At 50.4% G+C, this 19,228-nt stretch overlaps 1 protein-coding gene across 2 annotated transcripts in view; it reads left to right on the top strand.

Annotated features, from left to right (window-relative positions):
* Positions 1 to 19,228, top strand: part of ARHGEF17 (Rho guanine nucleotide exchange factor 17) — a 184,261-nt gene that overhangs the window by 112,263 nt on the left and 52,770 nt on the right. For both annotated transcript variants that reach the window (XM_083170381.1, XM_083170379.1), the window contains exons 4-6: positions 2,906 to 3,088; positions 4,921 to 5,037; positions 5,884 to 5,976. In XM_083170381.1, coding sequence (XP_083026507.1) covers positions 2,906 to 3,088; positions 4,921 to 5,037; positions 5,884 to 5,976 — 393 coding nt within the window. The remainder of the gene's footprint in view (positions 1 to 2,905; positions 3,089 to 4,920; positions 5,038 to 5,883; positions 5,977 to 19,228) is intronic.

Genomic DNA, 19,228 nt, shown 5'->3' with positions numbered 1-19,228 from the left:
ATATTTCGAACCATGTCAACAATAGTGGGCTTTCACAATTTATATGATGACTGGTCAGTGACTCACACGCAGTAGGCGGATTTATGCTAATGTGATTGCAAGGGAATTCAAGTTGTAGATAATTCCGCATATTAATGTATTTTTTTTTTTGGGTGGATATTTCACCAAACAATACTTTTTTAAATGTTTTTTATTTTTCACGACCCATCCCCTTTAAGGCGCCATATTAGCGGATACAATAAACAGTATGAAGGAAAGCTTTGACGCCTAGCGAAGCCGGGAGGATGCGAGTTATCTGCCCGTGCTGGCGTTCTCATCAGCGCTGTTTTCATTACCGCAGGAAATCTTTGTGTAGAGCCGGGTATAATGACTTCCTGAGGCCTGCAGTCTGGCGCGCTGCCTGTTGTCATCTCCACTGCAAACTCTCTGCTCTGTAAAGGCAGAAATTGATTTTCTACACCCACTCCATCTAATTAATAAGAATTATGTCTGCAAAGAGCTTCATTAAAAATCAGAGCACTGTTAGGGTTTAAGGAGATCAGAAATGGTAAATAGTCTCCCGTCACCTAGACACGCGGGTGGCAGCGACATTAATGAGTATGCAGACTCTACCCAGCCGCCACTGCGTACACCAGGGAGGCCTGCGGAGCACAGGAATACTGATTCAGCATGTGCTGCGTGCAGGCAGCAGAGCAGTATGCCCTGACATTGCTCCGCGTCTGGCAGGGCTCTGGGAAAATACCCGAGGGAAGCCGCCAGAGCCTTTCGTCTTAATGTTCCTGTGTATGTATTTCTTACGCCTTCCCCAGAACGTGTCTGCTGCGCGTGTCGCGGGCACAGCTGGTCCGGCGGTTGGCGGCGGCGTTATCTGTAGAGGAAATCTACATTCCTGTCAGAAACATGACAGAACTGAGGATGAATAAATGAAGGTTTAATGTGTTTAAATAAGCGAGTCCTTGCCAGTTACCATGCACGCTCGGTCTGTGTACTCTGTGCGGCCTACAGTTCTGAATTCCTTGGATTGTACATTTATATTTATTTTTCGATACCGTTTTCATTTGGCCTGCTCCCACCAATGCCTTCGTTTCAACACAATTATCTACTTCATGGACCTCTCCTCCAGGGAGGTCTTGGAGGGAAGTCCAAGCGGGAAAAGCACTGGGTTAGCTTCAGAGCGGCTGCATCACTTTTCAAAATTCAAATAGGGGAGCTGCAGCCACTGCCAGGGAGCCAGTTAGGATTGGCAGTTGGTGGCAGTGGGTGTGGCTTCCCTTTTTTAATTACAAACTGTGCTGCAGCCCCTTCTGTGGAGCCTCCACTGATTGGCACAATTCTTCAAGTCACTGTTGCCGCACCTCCACTGTCCAGGGCCACGAATGACAGCAAAGGGGAGGAGCCATGGTTATGCAATTGGAAGGGGAGCAAAGGGGAGGAGCCATGGTTATGCAATTGGGAGGGGAGCAAAGGGGAGGAGCCATGGTTATGCAATTGGCTTTAAATCACATCATCAAGGCCTTTCTTTAATGCCCTTTCTTTAATGCTCACCCTAGAGTCCCGGGAGAGTGGAGGATGGCCTGCATTGAGGTAATTTCTGTTGAGCAGGTCCCTAATACTTTGGGGTTTGTGTCTGGGGTGCAGGACAACCACAAACCAGCCCAGCCAAGAATCCCCCCCCCTCCCATTGCCCCATTGCATCAAGTGTTGCAAGAGTTAAATTTTTTTTTAAATACCTAGATAAGCAAATCATTGTGCATCCAGTCATTAAATCTACCGTTTCTTGGTCCACAATCAAAAGGTCGACAGTTAAGTTTGACATGGCTAAAAGGTTGACAGTTAAGAGTCGATGTGAGTTTTTCATGATATTTTTGTATAAAATAGACTTGTTTGTACTTTACCATCAAGGTGGCCATAGAGAAGGACTATAATAGGGTGGTGGGCGCAGCGAGGCAGTGTGCCCGAAGCCTGGCGAGGGGACATGGTAAACTCACACAGTGTCCATGACGACATAGACACCAAAAACCATGAAAAACTCGTCAACCTTAGTCAAACTTTTTCATGTTGACCATGTCGACCAATAGTTGTTGACTTGCCCATACACTTATCCGATTTGGGCCAATTTAGCCCGATTCCGGCGGATCGGGCCGAGAAATCTGGTGAAAAGTGGCCAAGTCGGATGTGTTTGACATCTCCTCCGACCGGGTCAGACCCTACAGATTGAACCTGCTGCAGATGGGACCCATCATTGGCACAATGTGTTGGGTCCTATCCTAGGTGTGTTCCACACACCTATGTGCAGGAGCGGGGGTCCGGCCAGCAGGTCCAAGCAGCGGCTGGGAGGTGGTAGCAGCGTTTGCCGGGTGGCGGTGCGTGAAGCGCTGCTGAATTTAAACAAAGTACTTTGAAAATACTGTCCGGAAGCTGATTGGCTGAAAGAATTCTCTCAGCCAATCATATGGAAGCCGTTGATTGGCTGAGAGAATGCATGTAAAAATTGCACATCACGTGCCAAATGGTAAGCGAGCCTCTCGGGGAGCTCAAGGGCAAACGGGTCCCACTTGTCCTTAGGACACTGTAGATCTAATATACCACAACGGTTCTCACTGGTAACATTATGTCGCTAATATGTTCCTCTATCCCACAGGTATTATAGACAGGGGAATTACACAGTCCCTATATTTGTATATCTCAGGTAATAGCGCCTATAAGATAGGGATCTAACATGTCCTACAAGCTTCTAGCATCCTCTCCCTGTCATGTATGTGTGTGAATGTTATACGTCCTGTTTCCAGGGCCCCCGCTATAGTGTATGATACAGGCGGTATTGTTATAGAAGAGATACAGATGTCAGGATGTGTCGGCCTCGCGGTGACCGCTGGTGTATAACACCCGTCTCTCCCTACCGTAGGGTTACGTGAAGCCTCTGAAGCAGCCTGAGAACACCATCCTCTGCGACCCGTCCCTGGTGGATGAAATCTTTGACCAGATACCGGAGCTGCTGGAACATCACGAGCAGTTCCTGGAGCAGGTTCATTACTGTGTACAGAACTGGCCGGAGATCCAGACTGTGGGGGACATCCTGGTGGAGTCCGTAAGTAGCAGTGACCTCTGATCCCTGGGCTAGGAGACACAGACACAGCAAATATCTGTCACAATAATCCTAAACGGTGTACACACAGTGCAGGCTATTGTCATCCTCAACTTGTTCCTCCTAGTAATGTGTATGTTCTCAGGTGCCCTTTTAACCCCTGAGTTGGGGCAGTAATCTCCTGATATACTCTGTGCTGCTGGGGCTCTGCTCCTACCACCACTGCCTCCATTCCCCTCCTCACATGTAGCCCTGTCCTCACTGATACAGTACATCAATAATCTCCTGATATACTCTGTGCTGCTGGGGACCCTGCTCCTCCCACTATATAACTCTCAGTCTGTGGCTTCCTGCTGCCCCCATTCCCCTCCTCACATCATGTCACTGCCCCTGTCACATGCACCCTGTCCTCACTGACATATCACCCATCTCCTGATATACTCTGTGCTGCTGGGGACCCTGCTTCTTCCACTATATAACTCTGTCTGTGGCTGCTGCCTCCATTCCCCTCCTCACATCATGTCACTGCCCCTGTCACCTGCTGCCCTGCCCTCACTGACACATCACTGATCTCCTGATATACTCTGTGCTGCTGGGGACCCTGCTCCTCCCACTATATAACTCTCAGTCTGTGGATACCCACCACCTTCATTTCCTTGGAAAGCAATACATTCCGGAGCTTTTATACCCTTAGAAGTGAGCTTTCCTGTGCGATTTTATTTGCGTTCCTAGCTACATGCCGACGCTAATAGCGCGTATGCGTAGTACGTCCCTCCCTCTGCATTGCACAACGCATGCTGATAATGTGATACGCTACAGGTCACTCTTACCCTGCCCACCTCCACAATGAGCACTTAGCAGACGCACAGGAAGTAAAGAGTCTCTGACCCCAGTGGAACGCACCTTATAAGTCTTTGTTTAGAACATATAGCGTCTCTCCCTGCAGGGCACCATGAATGACAGCAGTTTTGCAGAGATACATTTATATTGTGAAGATTAAGCATCTCGTACATAGGCCTTTGCGTCACACAGTCTAAAATTAGTGCCTTCCAAACGCTTTCGCAAGGTAAAATGTGATAACACTGAAAGGTCAGTGTCTGATTTTTCCATGTTGCCCACAGTTTAGTACCAGCATTAAATGTCGCACGTGGTCAGAAAATTGGGAAATATGCTCACAGCCAATTCATAACTTGGGGTGCCAGACCGCATCTGTGTTCTGCTGTGCCGGACCGCATCTGTGTACGGCTGTGCCGGACCGCATCTGTGTACGGCTGTGCCGGACCGCATCTGTGTACGGCTGTGCCGGACCGCATCTGTGTACGGCTGTGCCGGACCGCATCTGTGTACGGCTGTGCCGGACCGCATCTGTGTACGGCTGTGCCGTCCGTATTTATCTGATGGCCGCAGCTGCGTACTGCTGTGCCGGCACCACCTCTGCAATAATCTGCCGGAGATGCACAGTGGCACAGTGGTTAGCATTGCTGGACAGATGAATTCTAATCTGACCAGAGCCCAGAACTCCTACATTCATTTAACTAACTTAAATCTCAGCTTTATTAGGCTGTTCCCTGAACGCCAGGTCTGCGATAGATGGTGTCAGAAGTGGGGACCTCACTTGTGAATGTGTTCTGTGATCAGACTCCGAGGGCTGGATTTACTAAAGCTTCTAAAGCATTAAACAAGTGATGTTGCCCTTAGCAACCAATCACATTCCGTCCATCGTTTTCTAGAATTCAATAGAGAAATTATCGCTATGATGTGATTGGTTGCCATGGGTAACATCACCACTTGCCTGTTGCCTCTGTCATCTAAATCATGTTTCCCGTCTATTGCAGTTCTCCAAGGAAATCCTGGTGACCATCTACTCCGCCTACATTGATAACTTCCTCAACGCCAAGGACGCGGTACGTGTGGCGAAGGAGGCCAGACCGGCATTTATGAAGTTCCTAGAGGTAGGTTTGGCCTTGTTACCGTCTCTGAATCAGGCCCTACGCACGGCTGTACATTTGTGCATCGTGCGGTGCAAACGCTGGGATGGTACATGTATAATCCCGATGCCGTGTATACATTACGTAGGGGCCACCCGGTAATGCACATCCCTATATACTGTACCACAGCGCGGCCGACTGCAGTGACTGCTCCCGTCTGCTGACATCAGTGCGCAGAAGTCCCAGACGCCGTGAATGGCCTATTTATTGTTACACATATCGTCTGCGAGATGTCTGGATAGTTTTATTACGCCTAATTGTATTGTTGGCAATATTATCCCATTACATCTGGAAAATATTGTCTGGCCTCGCTCATTGTTTACAGGTGTGTGGCGGCGATGCAGCGACTTAACTTCGTTACACCGCAAATGGGGGAAACCAGATCTGCCCGGGGCCGGGGGGGGGGGGGGGTAGGTGGGGCATTCTGTTTTTCTGTTTCACACCCTTATATGTCGTATAACCTGCACTGTTACTGCTCCTATAATTTTTCAAGCAGAGCCTGTAACATTGGCTAGTACTTTGTCTCTCTCCATTTTTTCCAATTTTTTTCCTCTCCAAGTCTTAGATCACCTGCCCCTGGTGCTGACAAGAGTAGGGGTTGTACACGCCCCGCCCATACAGCATTGGCCACACCCACAGACCCTTCTCCAGTTTTCACAAGAACTCTATGGACCGTTTCAGTCCAACTCTCCCTTCTTGTAAGGGAGACTCCTGAAATAGCAGCGATCTCCCCAACTCCCTGATGAGTCTTAGCAATCTCCCTTACTGTACCTTACCACCATTATGTTATATTCTCTCTCTGTTTTACAGCAATGCACAAGAGAAAACAAGGAGAAACAGGGTCTGGCTGACCTCATGATCAAACCCGTGCAAAGGATCCCACGTTACGAGCTGCTTGTCAAGGTGAGGTCCTTCTTCAGTATAGAGAGATAGATGTGTTTTTTTATTTTGTATTTATATCATGGCATGTCAGTGGTGCAGTTCTGTCTTGCGGCGCAGTCTGGTGACTACATCGCCCGGCCCTACAGAAAAATGAAGATTGCATTGTGCAATCCGTTTCATGAGCGTTTAGGGGGCGAGCGAATGCAGCGATCAGTGTTTATGGAAGGGGTTATCTCCCACCATGTTCCATGTTATCTTTGCACATTAGATCCCAGCTAAATGTTATATTTGAGCTATACAGTAATGATGGCCGGATGCGCTGTGATCTCGCTGGCCTGGTCCGGTTGTTGGCAGCGCGTTCATGTACCAGGCTAGGTCATGCTAGAGGCTGGTTTAACTTGTATGTCTGAATTAATGCAGAGATGGGGCTGGTGCCAGGCGCTGAGACTCGTCAGAGACCGACACTAATTGAGTTGAGTTTTAGGCCAATTTTTAAGGAGATGTGTGCCAGAGACGTCCTGCCAGCGCTGTTACTCAGCCTTGTGCCATGGTCCAGGGAATCTTGCAGCCAAGAAAGATGACTAGAGTCTACGACGAGGCATGGTTCTGAGGGAAGTAGCCGTACTCTGCTGGCAATAAGTGCTGTGATGCCGTGTGGTATGTGCTGTGATGCCATGTGGTATGTGCTGTGATGCCATGGTGTCTGGTAAGTGCTGTGATGCCATGGTGTCTGGTATGTGCTGTGGTGCCATGGTGTCTGATATGTTCTGTGATGCCATGGTGTCTGGTATGTGCTGTAATGCCATGGTGTCTGATATGTGCTGTGATGCCATTGTGTCTGGTATGTGCTGTGGTGCCATGGTGTCTGATATGTTCTGTGATACTATGGTGTCTGTTATGTGCTGTGGTACCATGGTGTCTGGTAAGTGCTGTGATGCCATTGTGTCTGGTATGTGCTGTGATGTCATGGTGTCTGATATGTGCTGTGATGCCATGGTGTCTGATATGTGCTGTGATGCCATTGTGTCTGGTATGTGCTGTGATGCCATGGTGTCTGATATGTGCTGTGATACTATGGTGTCTGGTATGTGCTGTGATGCCATGGTGTCTGATATGTGCTGTGATGCCATTGTGTCTGGTATGTGCTGTGATGCCATGGTGTCTGGTATGTGCTGTGATGCCATGGTGTCTGATATGTTCTCTGATACTATGGTGTCTGGTATGTGCTGTGATGCCATTGTGTCTGGTATGTGCTGTGATGCCATGTTGTATGGTATGTGCTGTGATGCCATGGTGTCTGGTATGTGCTGTGGTGCCATGGTGTCTGATATGTTCTGTGATACTATGGTGTCTGGTATGTGCTGTGGTACCATGGTGTCTGGTAAGTGCTGTGATGCCATGGTGTCTGGTATGTGCTGTGGTACCATGGTGTCTGGTATGTGCTGTGATGCCATGGTGTCTGGTAAGTGCTGTGATGCCATGGTGTCTGGTATGTGCTGTGGTACCATGGTGTCTGGTATGTGCTGTGATGCCATGGTGTCTGGTATGTGCTGTGATGCCATGGTTTCTGGTATGTGCTGTGATGCCATGGTGTCTTGTATGTGCTGTGATGCCATGGTGTCTGGTATGTTCTGTGATGCCATTGTGTCTGGTATGTGCTGTGGTACCATGGTGTCTGGTATGTGCTGTGATGCCATGGTGTCTGATATGTGCTGTGATGCCATGTTGTCTGGTATGTGCTGTGATGCCATGGTTTCTGGTATGTGCTGTGATGCCATGGTGTCTTGTATGTGCTGTGATGCCATGGTGTCTGGTATGTTCTGTGATGCCATTGTGTCTGGTATGTGCTGTGGTACCATGGTGTCTGGTATGTGCTGTGATGCCATGGTGTCTGGTATGTGCTGTGATGCCATGGTTTCTGGTATGTGCTGTGATGCCATGGTGTCTTGTATGTGCTGTGATGCCATGGTGTCTGGTATGTTCTGTGATGCCATGGTTTCTGGTATGTGCTGCGATGCCATGGTGTCTGGTATGTGCTGCGATGCCATGGTGTCTGGTATGTTCTGTGATGCCATCATGTTCAATATGTGCTGTGATGATACTGTGTCTGGCACATGCTCTGATGCCAGGTTGCCTGGTAAGTGATGTGATGCCATTGTGTCTGATGTGTGTTGTGATGCCATGGTGACCGGTATGTGCTGTGATGCCATGGTGACCGGTTTGTGCTGTGATGCCATGGTATCTGGTAATTGCTGTGGTGCCATGGTGTCTGGTATGTTCTGTGATGCCATGCATAGGTGCGTGTAGCAATATCTTTCAGGACTTGTCAGTTGCAGTGCGTAGGTGGGGGGACGGAGAGGGGGGGGGGGGGGAGCATACAGGCTGACTGCCGTACGCATCACTGGTCTGTACTGGCAGAAGTCTCAACTGTTCCCCTGTGCCCCCAAACCATTAGCATGTGTGACTGTTATTAGTTACGCTTGTATCATTATATCCTGTGATATTGGAGACATAGTGTACTTCTGTAATGGGTGACAATGGGCAGGCACTCCAGGAGATGCAGCACTTATACTGCGTATATCGCTGTACCCTAGTCTAACATCTATTCATCCTGAGATCCAGGGTCACCGTGACACGGCCTGCCCCAGAGGACAAGGGGGGGGGGGGGGGGGGGGCTGGGACTCCTCTCGCCGTCTCAGATTTCTGAGAAAGACTATTTCTCTACGTGTTATGGTTTTCATAGAACCCACAAACCCACATTCTCCCTCATTATCACTTACATTACCAGTTCATATCATGTGTTATGTTGTTACCACTCAACACAACGGCCCAACATAACCATAATCTCAGCGCTGGCGGCTGAGCGCCCCCGGACAGTGGTGCCGATGTACGAAACACTTTAATTCCCCCACAGAGATGAGGATCAGCTCTAGCCATTTATTATATGGCATTATTAATGTTAATTGATCTACAGTCATGTTTGGATGGCGGGTCTCTGTAGAATTTCTAGGGGTGTCTTAAGAAAAAGACTGGATGGAGGGCAATAAAATATTCTCTGACCGTTACCTGAAACTGGCATTTGCCCGTTTTATGCCAGCCATAACGTTGCCTCGCTCATGCCTTTCCTTCACCGCTGAATGTCCAGTCCTCTCCATGGAGACTGGAGGCGGCGCCCGGCCGCGTTGCACTCATGTTAAATGATGCCGCAATACGTTAAGTATGATACCCCTCCCCCCTTTCTTGAGCGTTACAGCCCAACAGTGGGGTTAATTAGTTAGCTCAGGGCTATCCAATTAGCCATGATGCCTGCATCTGTATCTCTCAATACCCGCATTTATCTGGGATTATGCTACACCCTGCCTCAGGCATGCTGAGCGTAATCCCTCATAAGTAGCTGCCGGACCCGTGATAACACCAGGAATCGGGTCCATTTTCTACGGTTAGAAATGGCCTCTGATTGGACACCGCGATAAACACTATCGGTCATAAATAATCGGGATGTCTGTTTTGAATAATCAAAACTGCTTCAGGGATAATTGGATATCCCCCAGTGTATGGATATTGTATAATATTGCGGCCTCTCTGGCTCTATAAACACCCCCCCCCCCCCCCCCCCCCCTGTCACTCTGTCTGAAGCATGGGTGTCACATTCTATGTGGCACGTGGCAGGGGTGTGTTCCCATGCTGCCTCTGCTGGTCTGTGATTAGCCAGCTCGTATCCTGGTATAATCTTTGGGGTACACTCTGGTTAGATGCAAGCGTTGCTATAGTGGGCATTTTATTACTGTTTTTTTTGTATGTATTTTTGTGTGGGGAGATGATAAATCCCACTGAAATCCATCACTTGTTTTTCTTGGAACCCTTCTTTTGTAGTTGTGGGGGTTTTACTGGTGTGTGTTTGGCCGGCCTGTACAGTACTGGCGTGGGAATTCCACAGAGCGCTCTTGCTAATGGACTGCGAGTGTGAGATACAGTTCTGCTTGTACAGAATACGGCTGGGAGATCACCGATAGTCAGCGCGCCATCTCCCACTACTGACAGCTGCCAGATACACATATACATGGACATACGTGAATTACACATGTATGCAATGGATCCACATGTGTCATGCCAGATGGTGAGGAGCAGGAGGAGGGGGACCAGTGACTGGGAACATCTACTTTTAGTAACATTTATAGCACCAGCGTATTCCGTGAAAGGGAATGGTTAGCGGAAAGGCGAGCAGCTGCCAGTTCCTACCCTCATAGACCGGGCCCTGATAATTAAGCCTTGCACCTCCATACAGCCATGTTGCATTGCCCTGATCTCCGCTCTGTTGCTACTTATACTCATCACGGAGGTTCTGGAGTGCATGAGGAAGGTTATCCCTTTACCCATAGATACTCAGCACATGTATGGAGGTTCTGGAGTGCCTGGGAGAGGTGATCCGGAACATACTTATACTCAGCGCATGGAGGAGGTTCTGGAGTGCATGGGAGAGGTGATCCAGAACCTACTTGCACTCAGTGTATGGAGGAGGTTCTGGAGTGCATGAGGGAGGTTATCCGGAACCCACTTACACTCAGCGCATGGAGGAGGTTCTGGAGTGCCTGGGAGAGGTGTTTTGGAACATACTTACACTCAGCGCACATATGGAGGATCCGGAGTGCATGAGGGAGGTTATCCGGAACCTACTTACACTCAGCGCATGTATGGAGGATCCGGAGTGCATGGGAGAGGTTATCTGTAACCTACTTATACTCAGCGCATGTATGGAGGATCCGGAGTGCATGGGAGAGGTTATCCGGAACCTACTTACACTCAGCGCACGTATGGAGGCTCTGGAGTGCATGGTATATGTTATCCGGAACCTACGCACGTATGGAGGTTCCAGGGTGCAAGGTAGATGTTATCCGGAACCTAATTACACGCAGCGCACGTATGGAGGTTCTGAATGTTCTGTACCATTTCTGAGCTGGCTCAGTTCCAGCACGTGGGGCCGTTTAGGTGCCCAAACAGGTTACTTTAAGCACATTTCTGCTCGCCAAAGCAGGTGGTGGCAAGCTGTAATGACAGTGTGCCCGTAGACAGAAACAGTTCAGTATTACCCATCCCCCCCACCCCCTTATACAGATGACTAATTGGGCCAACGTCATCCTAACCCTATTCTTAGATACATCCAGCAAATACAAATTATGAACATGGCGACAGTAAAGAAGCCAAACTGCAAGCGGAACCTGCGCCACCCATTGATCTTATTATTACATCGGCAATTTCACCGACCCCGCGCTGCATGCAGGAGCACACCTCCAAACCATGTATGCATGACTGCGAATCTCAGTACCCAGGAACTCCCACAAGTCAGGGCGGTTCATCGCCCTCACACTGTCGCTGCCTCAAAACTGCCAATGTCATGCGTAAATGAACTCCTGCGCTGATTGCAGGCTCCCCATTCTCCCCTATGCACTGAGATCTGCCCTTTGAGTGCATTCAGATCAGCAGTCGATATTTTTTCCCTTGCGTATCACTTTGCATCTGTTATACATTTCCTTCTGCTGTTGCGGAGCGTGGGTCGGCAGCCCTGCGTCGCTCATCAGATGTCGCCCAGACTGCCCTCCTTTGCCAGGTCTTGAATAGATGACTTTGCTAGTAACCTGTATTTATTTGTGCGATTATCCTGACACGCCGAGGCACCAGCAGGAGGTCGCTGTGTGTACCTGGGGCACGTGTAGAGAGCAGAATGGAACTGCCCAGGGTTCCAGCAGGATCTGGCATGTGAATAGTATCCGTCAGCTTTGCGCACGGGTGTTTAATTGGGGCCAGCCTGTAAAGTATGCAATGGTCGGACACGGTGCTCCGTGGGCACAAGCTGGGGACAAGGAGCCCTCGGAGAATGAGTCAGTCACCATTCTTTGTAGACATCTGATTGAACACATAGAATTGGGACATTTCTGAGGCATCCGCAGGGAAATCATGCTGGCTGCGGAGGCAGCGGCTGGTTCTCCAGAGCGGTTTTCACCGTACAGTGACCCATTAACTAGAACAGGTTTGCCCAGCAACACCCCCTCATCCGTCCATTATAAAGGGACACCGGGACACCGCGTGGTGTCCAGAGAACCGCCTCCAAATTCAGGGGAATATATCCTTAAATCTCGTGTACAATGTAGCGGAGGCTATTGTACCCATAAACTCGATCTGGCATGACAGCCGTGACCCTGGCCTGTTTTGTTCGACCGCAGATCGCCAGACGTGATTCAATGTCCCACTTCGCGATCGGTGAAAAGGGGGCGTGTCTGCGTAAACGGCCGTGGATTGTCGATATTCGGCCGCGATCGCGACAATTGACGGCCGGAATCGACAAAACGGGCCCGACTGCTTTTAAAAGCAGTCGGGCCCATTCTGTCGATCTGCGCTGCTATTTCCCCCATCTTAAATAGTCACCCAGATTATATACCCCCCTATGTGTGTTAGAAAGTATTGGGTTTAACCCTTTGAGTGCCAAACGTTGCTGTTGGCGATCCTCAAAATCTCAGCTAAAAAGTCCTGCGCCGCCCACAGCCGCTGTTCTTTTTTTGGGGGGGTTGCAATATTAAACTTCAATGAATGGACTTAGCCATATTTGTATTTATGTATACTAAAAGAACGGTCGCTGTGAGCGACGCTGGTATTTCTTAGCGGATATTTTGGCGCACAAAGGGTTAATCCGTATGTTCCGGAGCTCTGCGATTGATGGTATTCTTCTCTTCTAGAGAGTTGTATAGGTTTAGCAGTTGAGTGGCAGATGCTGACTTGATGGTTGGGTACAGTACAGTGGCTTAGTCAGGGGAAGCAAAAGAGGCACCCCTAAATACTTAATTTGCATTCAAATTACTTAACGCCTTACCCCTGACTTTTCCTCAATGTCCCCTACACCCCCCCCAACACGTGTGCGCGCGCATACACACACTCATATACACTCACACACTCTACAAAAAAAGCATAGGACAATACCGCCAGAACTCAGTGACCGCCATACAGTACACATTGCATCCCAGTGGCCATCATACAATACAGAGAGAACTTGTGTCACTGCTATACAATGCAATGCACATTTTTGTGTCTGCCACATTAAACATTGACCGGTTTTGAGACCGTCATACAAAACAGGTAATTTTTTTTTTTTTTTACCATCGTAACTTTTTCAACATCAGCCCCGATCAACATAATTTTACCCTTAAATCAATATCTCCCTCTTCCTAATCATTGATTACCCTCTCATCCATTAACTAGAGTAATATTCATTAATGACCTCATTATCTCACTGAGCTGTAATTAAAAACCTTTTCACCTTAATTATACCCTACTAAAAGCATTACCCCATTTATCTTAATGAACTCTATTAAGGCATTAACTAGGAGAGTGGCTTTGGGACCAGGTATGATGGGGGGTGTGGGCTAATCAATAGGGGGGCATGGCTAAGCTATCAACAAGCCTGGGTACTTAATACCTGCTCCCCCCACTCCAGCCTCTCATTGTCAGTAGGGACCTAGTGTTTGTTGGTTGCTGACTAGAGATTCCTTGTACGCCGGTACGGTATTCTCATTCACTATGGCCCCGCCCACAAACATGGCTGCTGGGTAGGCGACAATGTGGTGGTGCTGCTTTAAATGTGTGTGTATCATATGCTGGCAGGGTTGCGGTGAAATCCCCCAGGCAGCTCCTCAGCGAAAGACAGAATGTTCCCCGACTCCTGTGAGACTCAGAGAAGCGACTCGTAATGTTTCTGCCCGGTTACATCTTCCTGCACAAAACCAAATTCAGTGGACTTGTTTACAGAACGTTCATTTCCCCACAGTGGGAACGCTCACTGCCGCTCTGGGGAGGGTCTCGGCCCCCATCACACACACATGGGACAGGCCGACACATACTATCCGTGTATTGCTTCCCAGCATTGCCTATAGCCGAAACGGCACTTCCCGAAAACCTGTGAAGTGTGATGCGATCCCTCAGGTACACGGCAGACTGCGCTATCTGAGGGGCGATTCATAAGCCATAACCAGACGGAGATTCAATAGAAAAGGCGCTTTCCTCTGTGTTTATGTCTTACCAGATAAAGCATTTTTTTTCCTTGAATTTTATGGAGGGAATAAAGTGATTATGTTGACATTGATTATGTTGATATCACAATGTCGATATTGTTAAAATGCCGACACCTGTCATGTCAGCATCTGCAGAATGTCAACATGTGAAATCTAGGGAAAGTGGAACAGATTTAGCGTTGGGTTGTGGCAGTGGAGGGTTAGGGTCCGGCACTAGGGATAGGCTGCGTGTAGAGAGGTTTGGGTGAGATACTAGGGGAGGGTTAGGGTCAGGCACTAGGGATAGGCTGCGTGTAGAGAGGTTTGGGTGAGATACTAGGGGAGGGTTAGGGTCCGGCACTAGGGATAGGCTGCGTGTAGAGAGGTTTGGGTGAGATACTAGGGGAAGGTTAGGGTCCGGCACTAGGGATAGGCTGCGTGTAGAGAGGTTTGGGTGAGATACTAGGGGAGGGTTAGGGTCCGGCACTAGGGATAGGCTGCGTGTAGAGAGGATTGGGTGAGATACTAGGGGAGGGTTTAGGGTCAGGCACTAGGGATAGGCTGCATGTAGAGAGGTTTGGGTGAGATACTAGGGGAGGGTTAGGGTCAGGCACTAGGGATAGGCTGCGTGTAGAGAGGTTTGGGTGAGATACTAGGGGAAGGTTAGGGTCAGGCACTAGGGATAGGCTGCGTGTAGAGAGGTTTGGGTGAGATACTAGGGGAGGGTTATGGTCAGGCACTAGGGATAGGCTGCGTGTAGAGAGGTTTGGGTGAGATACTAGGGGAGGGTTAGGGTCAGGCACTAGGGATAGGCTGCGTGTAGAGAGGTTTGGGTGAGATACTAGGGGAAGGTTAGGGTCAGGCACTAGGGTTAGGCTGCGTGTAGAGAGGTTTGGGTGAGATACTAGGGAAGGGTTAGGGTCCGGCACTAGGGATAGGCTGCGTGTAGAGAGGTTTGGGTGAGATACTAGGGGAGGGTTAGGGTCAGGCACTAGGGATAGGCTGCGTGTAGAGAGGTTTGGGTGAGATACTAGGGGAGGGTTAGGGTCAGGCACTAGGGTTAGGCTGCGTGTAGAGTAGTTTGGGTGAGATACTAGGGTAGGGTTAGGGTCAGGCACTAGGGTTAGGCTGCGTGTAGAGAGGTTTGGGTGAGATACTAGGGGAGAGTTAGGGTCAGGCACTAGGGATAGGCTGTGTGTAGAGAGGTTTGGGTGAGATACTAGGGTAGGGTTAGGGTCAGGCACTAGGGTTAGGCTGCGTGTAGAGAGGTTTGGGTGAGATACTAGGGGAAGGTAAGGGTCAGGCACTAGGGTTAGGCTGATTGAAGAGAGGTTTGGGTGAGATACTAGGGGAGGGTTAGGGTCAGGCACTAGGGATAGGCTGCGTGTAGAGAGGTTTGGGTGAGATACTAGGGGAAGGTTAGGGTCAGGCACTAGGGTTAGGCTGCGTGTAGAGAGGTTTGGGTGAGATACTAGGGGAAGGATAGGGTCAGGCACTAGGGTTAGGCTGCGTGTAGAGAGGTTTGGGTGAGATACTAGGGGAAGGTTAGGGTCAGGCACTAGGGATAGGCTGCATGTAGAGAGGTTTGGGTGAGATACTAGGGGAGGGTTAGGGTCAGGCACTAGGGATAGGCTGCGTGTAGAGAGGTTTGGGTGAGATACTAGGGGAAGGTTAGGGTCAGGCACTAGGGATAGGCTGCGTGTAGAGAGGTTTGGGTGAGATACTAGGGGAGGGTTAGGGTCAGGCACTAGGGATAGGCTGCGTGTAGAGAGGTTTGGGTGAGATACTAGGGTAGGGTTAGGGTCCGGCACTAGGGATAGGCTGCGTGTAGAGAGGTTTGGGTGAGATACTAGGGGAAGGTTAGGGTCAGGCACTAGGGATAGGCTGCGTGTAGAGAGGTTTGGGTGAGATACTAGGGGAGGGTTAGGGTCAGGCACTAGGGATAGGCTGCGTGTAGAGAGGTTTGGGTGAGATACTAGGGGAGGGTTAGGGTCAGGCAGTAGGGTTAGGCTGCGTGTAGAGAGGTTTGGGTGAGATACTAGGGGAGGGTTAGGGTCAGGCAGTAGGGTTAGGCTGCGTGTAGAGAGGTTTGGGTGAGATACTAGGGGAGGGTTAGGGTCAGGCACTAGGGATAGGCTGCGTGTAGAGTGGTTTAGGTGAGATACTGGGGGAGGGTTAGGGTCAGGCACTAGGGATAGGCTGCGTGTAGAGTGGTTTGGGTGAGATACTAGGGGAGGGTTAGGGTCCGGCACTAGGGTTAGGCTGCGTGAAGAGAGGTTTGGGTGAGATACTAGGGTAGGGTTAGGGTCAGGCACTAGGGATAGGCTGCGTGTAGAGAGGTTTGGGTGAGATACTAGGGGAGGGTTAGGGTCCGGCACTAGGGAAAGGCTGTGTGTAGAGAGGTTTGGGTGAGATACTAGGGGAAGGTTAGGGTCAGGCACTAGGGATAGGCTGCGTGTAGAGAGGTTTGGGTGAGATACTAGGGGAGGGTTAGGGTCAGGCACTAGGGATAGGCTGCGTGTAGAGAGGTTTGGGTGAGATACTAGGGGAGGGTTAGGGTCAGGCACTAGGGATAGGCTGCGTGTAGAGAGGTTTGGGTGAGATACTAGGGGAGGGTTAGGGTCAGGCAGTAGGGTTAGTCTGCGTGTAGAGAGGTTTGGGTGAGATACTAGGGTAGGGTTAGGGTCCGGCACTAGGGATAGGCTGCGTGTAGAGAGGTTTGGGTGAGATACTAGGGGAGGGTTAGGGTCAGGCACTAGGGATAGGCTGCGTGTAGAGTGGTTTGGGTGAGATACTAGGGGAGGGTTAGGCTCAGGCACTAGGGATAGGCTGTGTGTAGAGAGGTTTGGGTGAGATACTAGGGGAGAGTTAGGGTCAGACACTAGGGATAGGCTGCGTGTAGAGAGGTTTGGGTGAGATACTAGGGGAGGGTTAGGGTCAGGCAGTAGGGTTAGGCTGCGTGTAGAGAGGTTTGGGTGAGATACTAGGGGAGGGTTAGGGTCAGGCACTAAGGTTAGGCTGCGTGTAGAGAGGTTTGGGTGAGATACTAGGGTAGGGTTAGGGTCAGGCACTAGGGATAGGCTGCGTGTAGAGAGGTTTGGGTGAGATACTAGGGGAGGGTTAGGGTCCGGCACTAGGGATAGGCTGCGTGTAGAGAGGTTTGGGTGAGATACTAGGGGAGGGTTAGGGTCAGGCACTAGGGATAGGCTGCGTGTAGAGAGGTTTGGGTGAGATACTAGGGGAGGGTTAGGGTCAGGCACTAGGGTTAGGCTGCGTGTAGAGAGGTTTGGGTGAGATACTAGGGGAGGGTTAGGGTCAGGCACTAGGGTTAGGCTGCGTGTAGAGTGGTTTGGGTGAGATACTAGGGGAGGGTTAGGGTCAGGCACTAGGGATAGGCTGCGTGAAGAGAGGTTTGGGTGAGATACTAGGGTAGGGTTAGGGTCAGGCACTAGGGATAGGCTGTGTGTTGAGAGGTTTGGGTGAGATACTAGGGGAGGGTTAGGGTCAGGCACTAGGGATAGGCTGTGTGTAGAGAGGTTTGGGTGAGATACTAGGGGAGGGTTAGGGTCAGGCACTAGGGATAGGCTGCGTGTAGAGAGGTTTGGGTGAGATACTAGGGGAGGGTTAGGGTCAGGCACTAGGGATAGGCTGCGTGTAGAGAGGTTTGGGTGAGATACTAGGGTAGGGTTAGGGTCAGGCACTAGGGTTAGGCTGCGTGTAGAGTGGTTTGGGTGAGATACTAGGGGAGGGTTAGGGTCAGGCACTAGGGATAGGCTGCGTGTAGAGAGGTTTGGGTGAGATACTAGGGGAGGGTTAGGGTCAGGCACTAGGGATAGGCTGTGTGTAGAGAGGTTTGGGTGAGATACTAGGGGAGGGTTAGGGTCAGGCACTAGGGATAGGCTGCGTGTAGAGAGGTTTGGGTGAGATACTAGGGGAGGGTTAGGGTCAGGCACTAGGGATAGGCTGCGTGTAGAGAGGTTTGGGTGAGATACTAGGGGAGGGTTAGGGTCAGGCACTAAGGATAGGCTGCCTGTAGAGAGGTTTGGGTGAGATACTAGGGGAGGGTTAGGGTCAGGCAGTAGGGTTAGGCTGCGTGTAGAGAGGTTTGGGTGAGATACTAGGGTAGGGTTAGGGTCCGGCACTAGGGATAGGCTGCGTGTAGAGAGGTTTGGGTGAGATACTAGGGGAGGGTTAGGGTCAGGCACTAGGGATAGGCTGCGTGTAGAGTGGTTTGGGTGAGATACTAGGGGAGGGTTAGGGTCAGGCACTAGGGATAGGCTGCGTGTAGAGTGGTTTGGGTGAGATACTAGCGGAGGGTTAGGGTCAGGCACTAGGGATAGGCTGCGTGTAGAGAGGTTTGGGTGAGATACTAGGGGAGGGTTAGGGTCAGGCACTAGGGTTAGGCTGCGTGTAGAGAGGTTTGGGTGAGATACTAGGGGAGGGTTAGGGTCAGGCACTAGGGTTAGGCTGCGTGTAGAGTGGTTTGGGTGAGATACTAGGGGAGGGTTAGGGTCAGGCACTAGGGATAGGCTGCGTGAAGAGAGGTTTGGGTGAGATACTAGGGTAGGGTTAGGGTCAGGCACTAGGGATAGGCTGCGTGTAGAGAGGTTTGGGTGAGATACTAGGGGATGGTTAGGGTCAGGCACTAGGGATAGGCTGTGTGTAGAGAGGTTTGGGTGAGATACTAGGGGAGGGTTAGGGTCAGGCCCTAGGGATAGGCTGCGTGTAGAGAGGTTTGGGTGAGATACTAGGGGAGGGTTAGGGTCAGGCACTAGGGATAGGCTGCGTGTAGAGAGGTTTGGGTGAGATACTAGGGGAGGGTTAGGGTCAGGCACTAGGGTTAGGCTGCGTGTAGAGAGGTTTGGGTGAGATACTAGGGGAAGGTTAGGGTCAGGCACTAGGGTTAGGCTGCGTGTGGAGAGGTTTGGGTGAGATACTAGGGGAGGGTTAGGGTCAGGCACTAGGGTTAGGCTGCGTGTAGAGAGGTTTGGGTGAGATACTAGGGTAGGGTTAGGGTCAGGCACTAGGGTTAGGCTGCGTTTAGAGAGGTTTGGGTGAGATACTAGGGGAGGGTTAGGGTCAGGCACTAGGGTTAGGCTGCATGTAGAGAGGTTTGGGTGAGATACTAGGGGAAGGTTAGGGTCAGGCACTAGGGTTAGGCTGCGTGAAGAGAGGTTTGGGTGAGATACTAGGTGAGGGTTAGGGTCAGGCACTAGGGATAGGCTGTGTGTAGAGAG

This window comes from Crinia signifera, chromosome 2 (genome assembly GCF_055691185.1).
Source record: "Crinia signifera chromosome 2, ASM5569118v1, whole genome shotgun sequence".
In the NCBI taxonomy this organism is placed as follows: Eukaryota; Metazoa; Chordata; class Amphibia; order Anura; family Myobatrachidae; genus Crinia; species Crinia signifera.
This window is presented reverse-complemented; position numbering and strand designations above follow the sequence as displayed.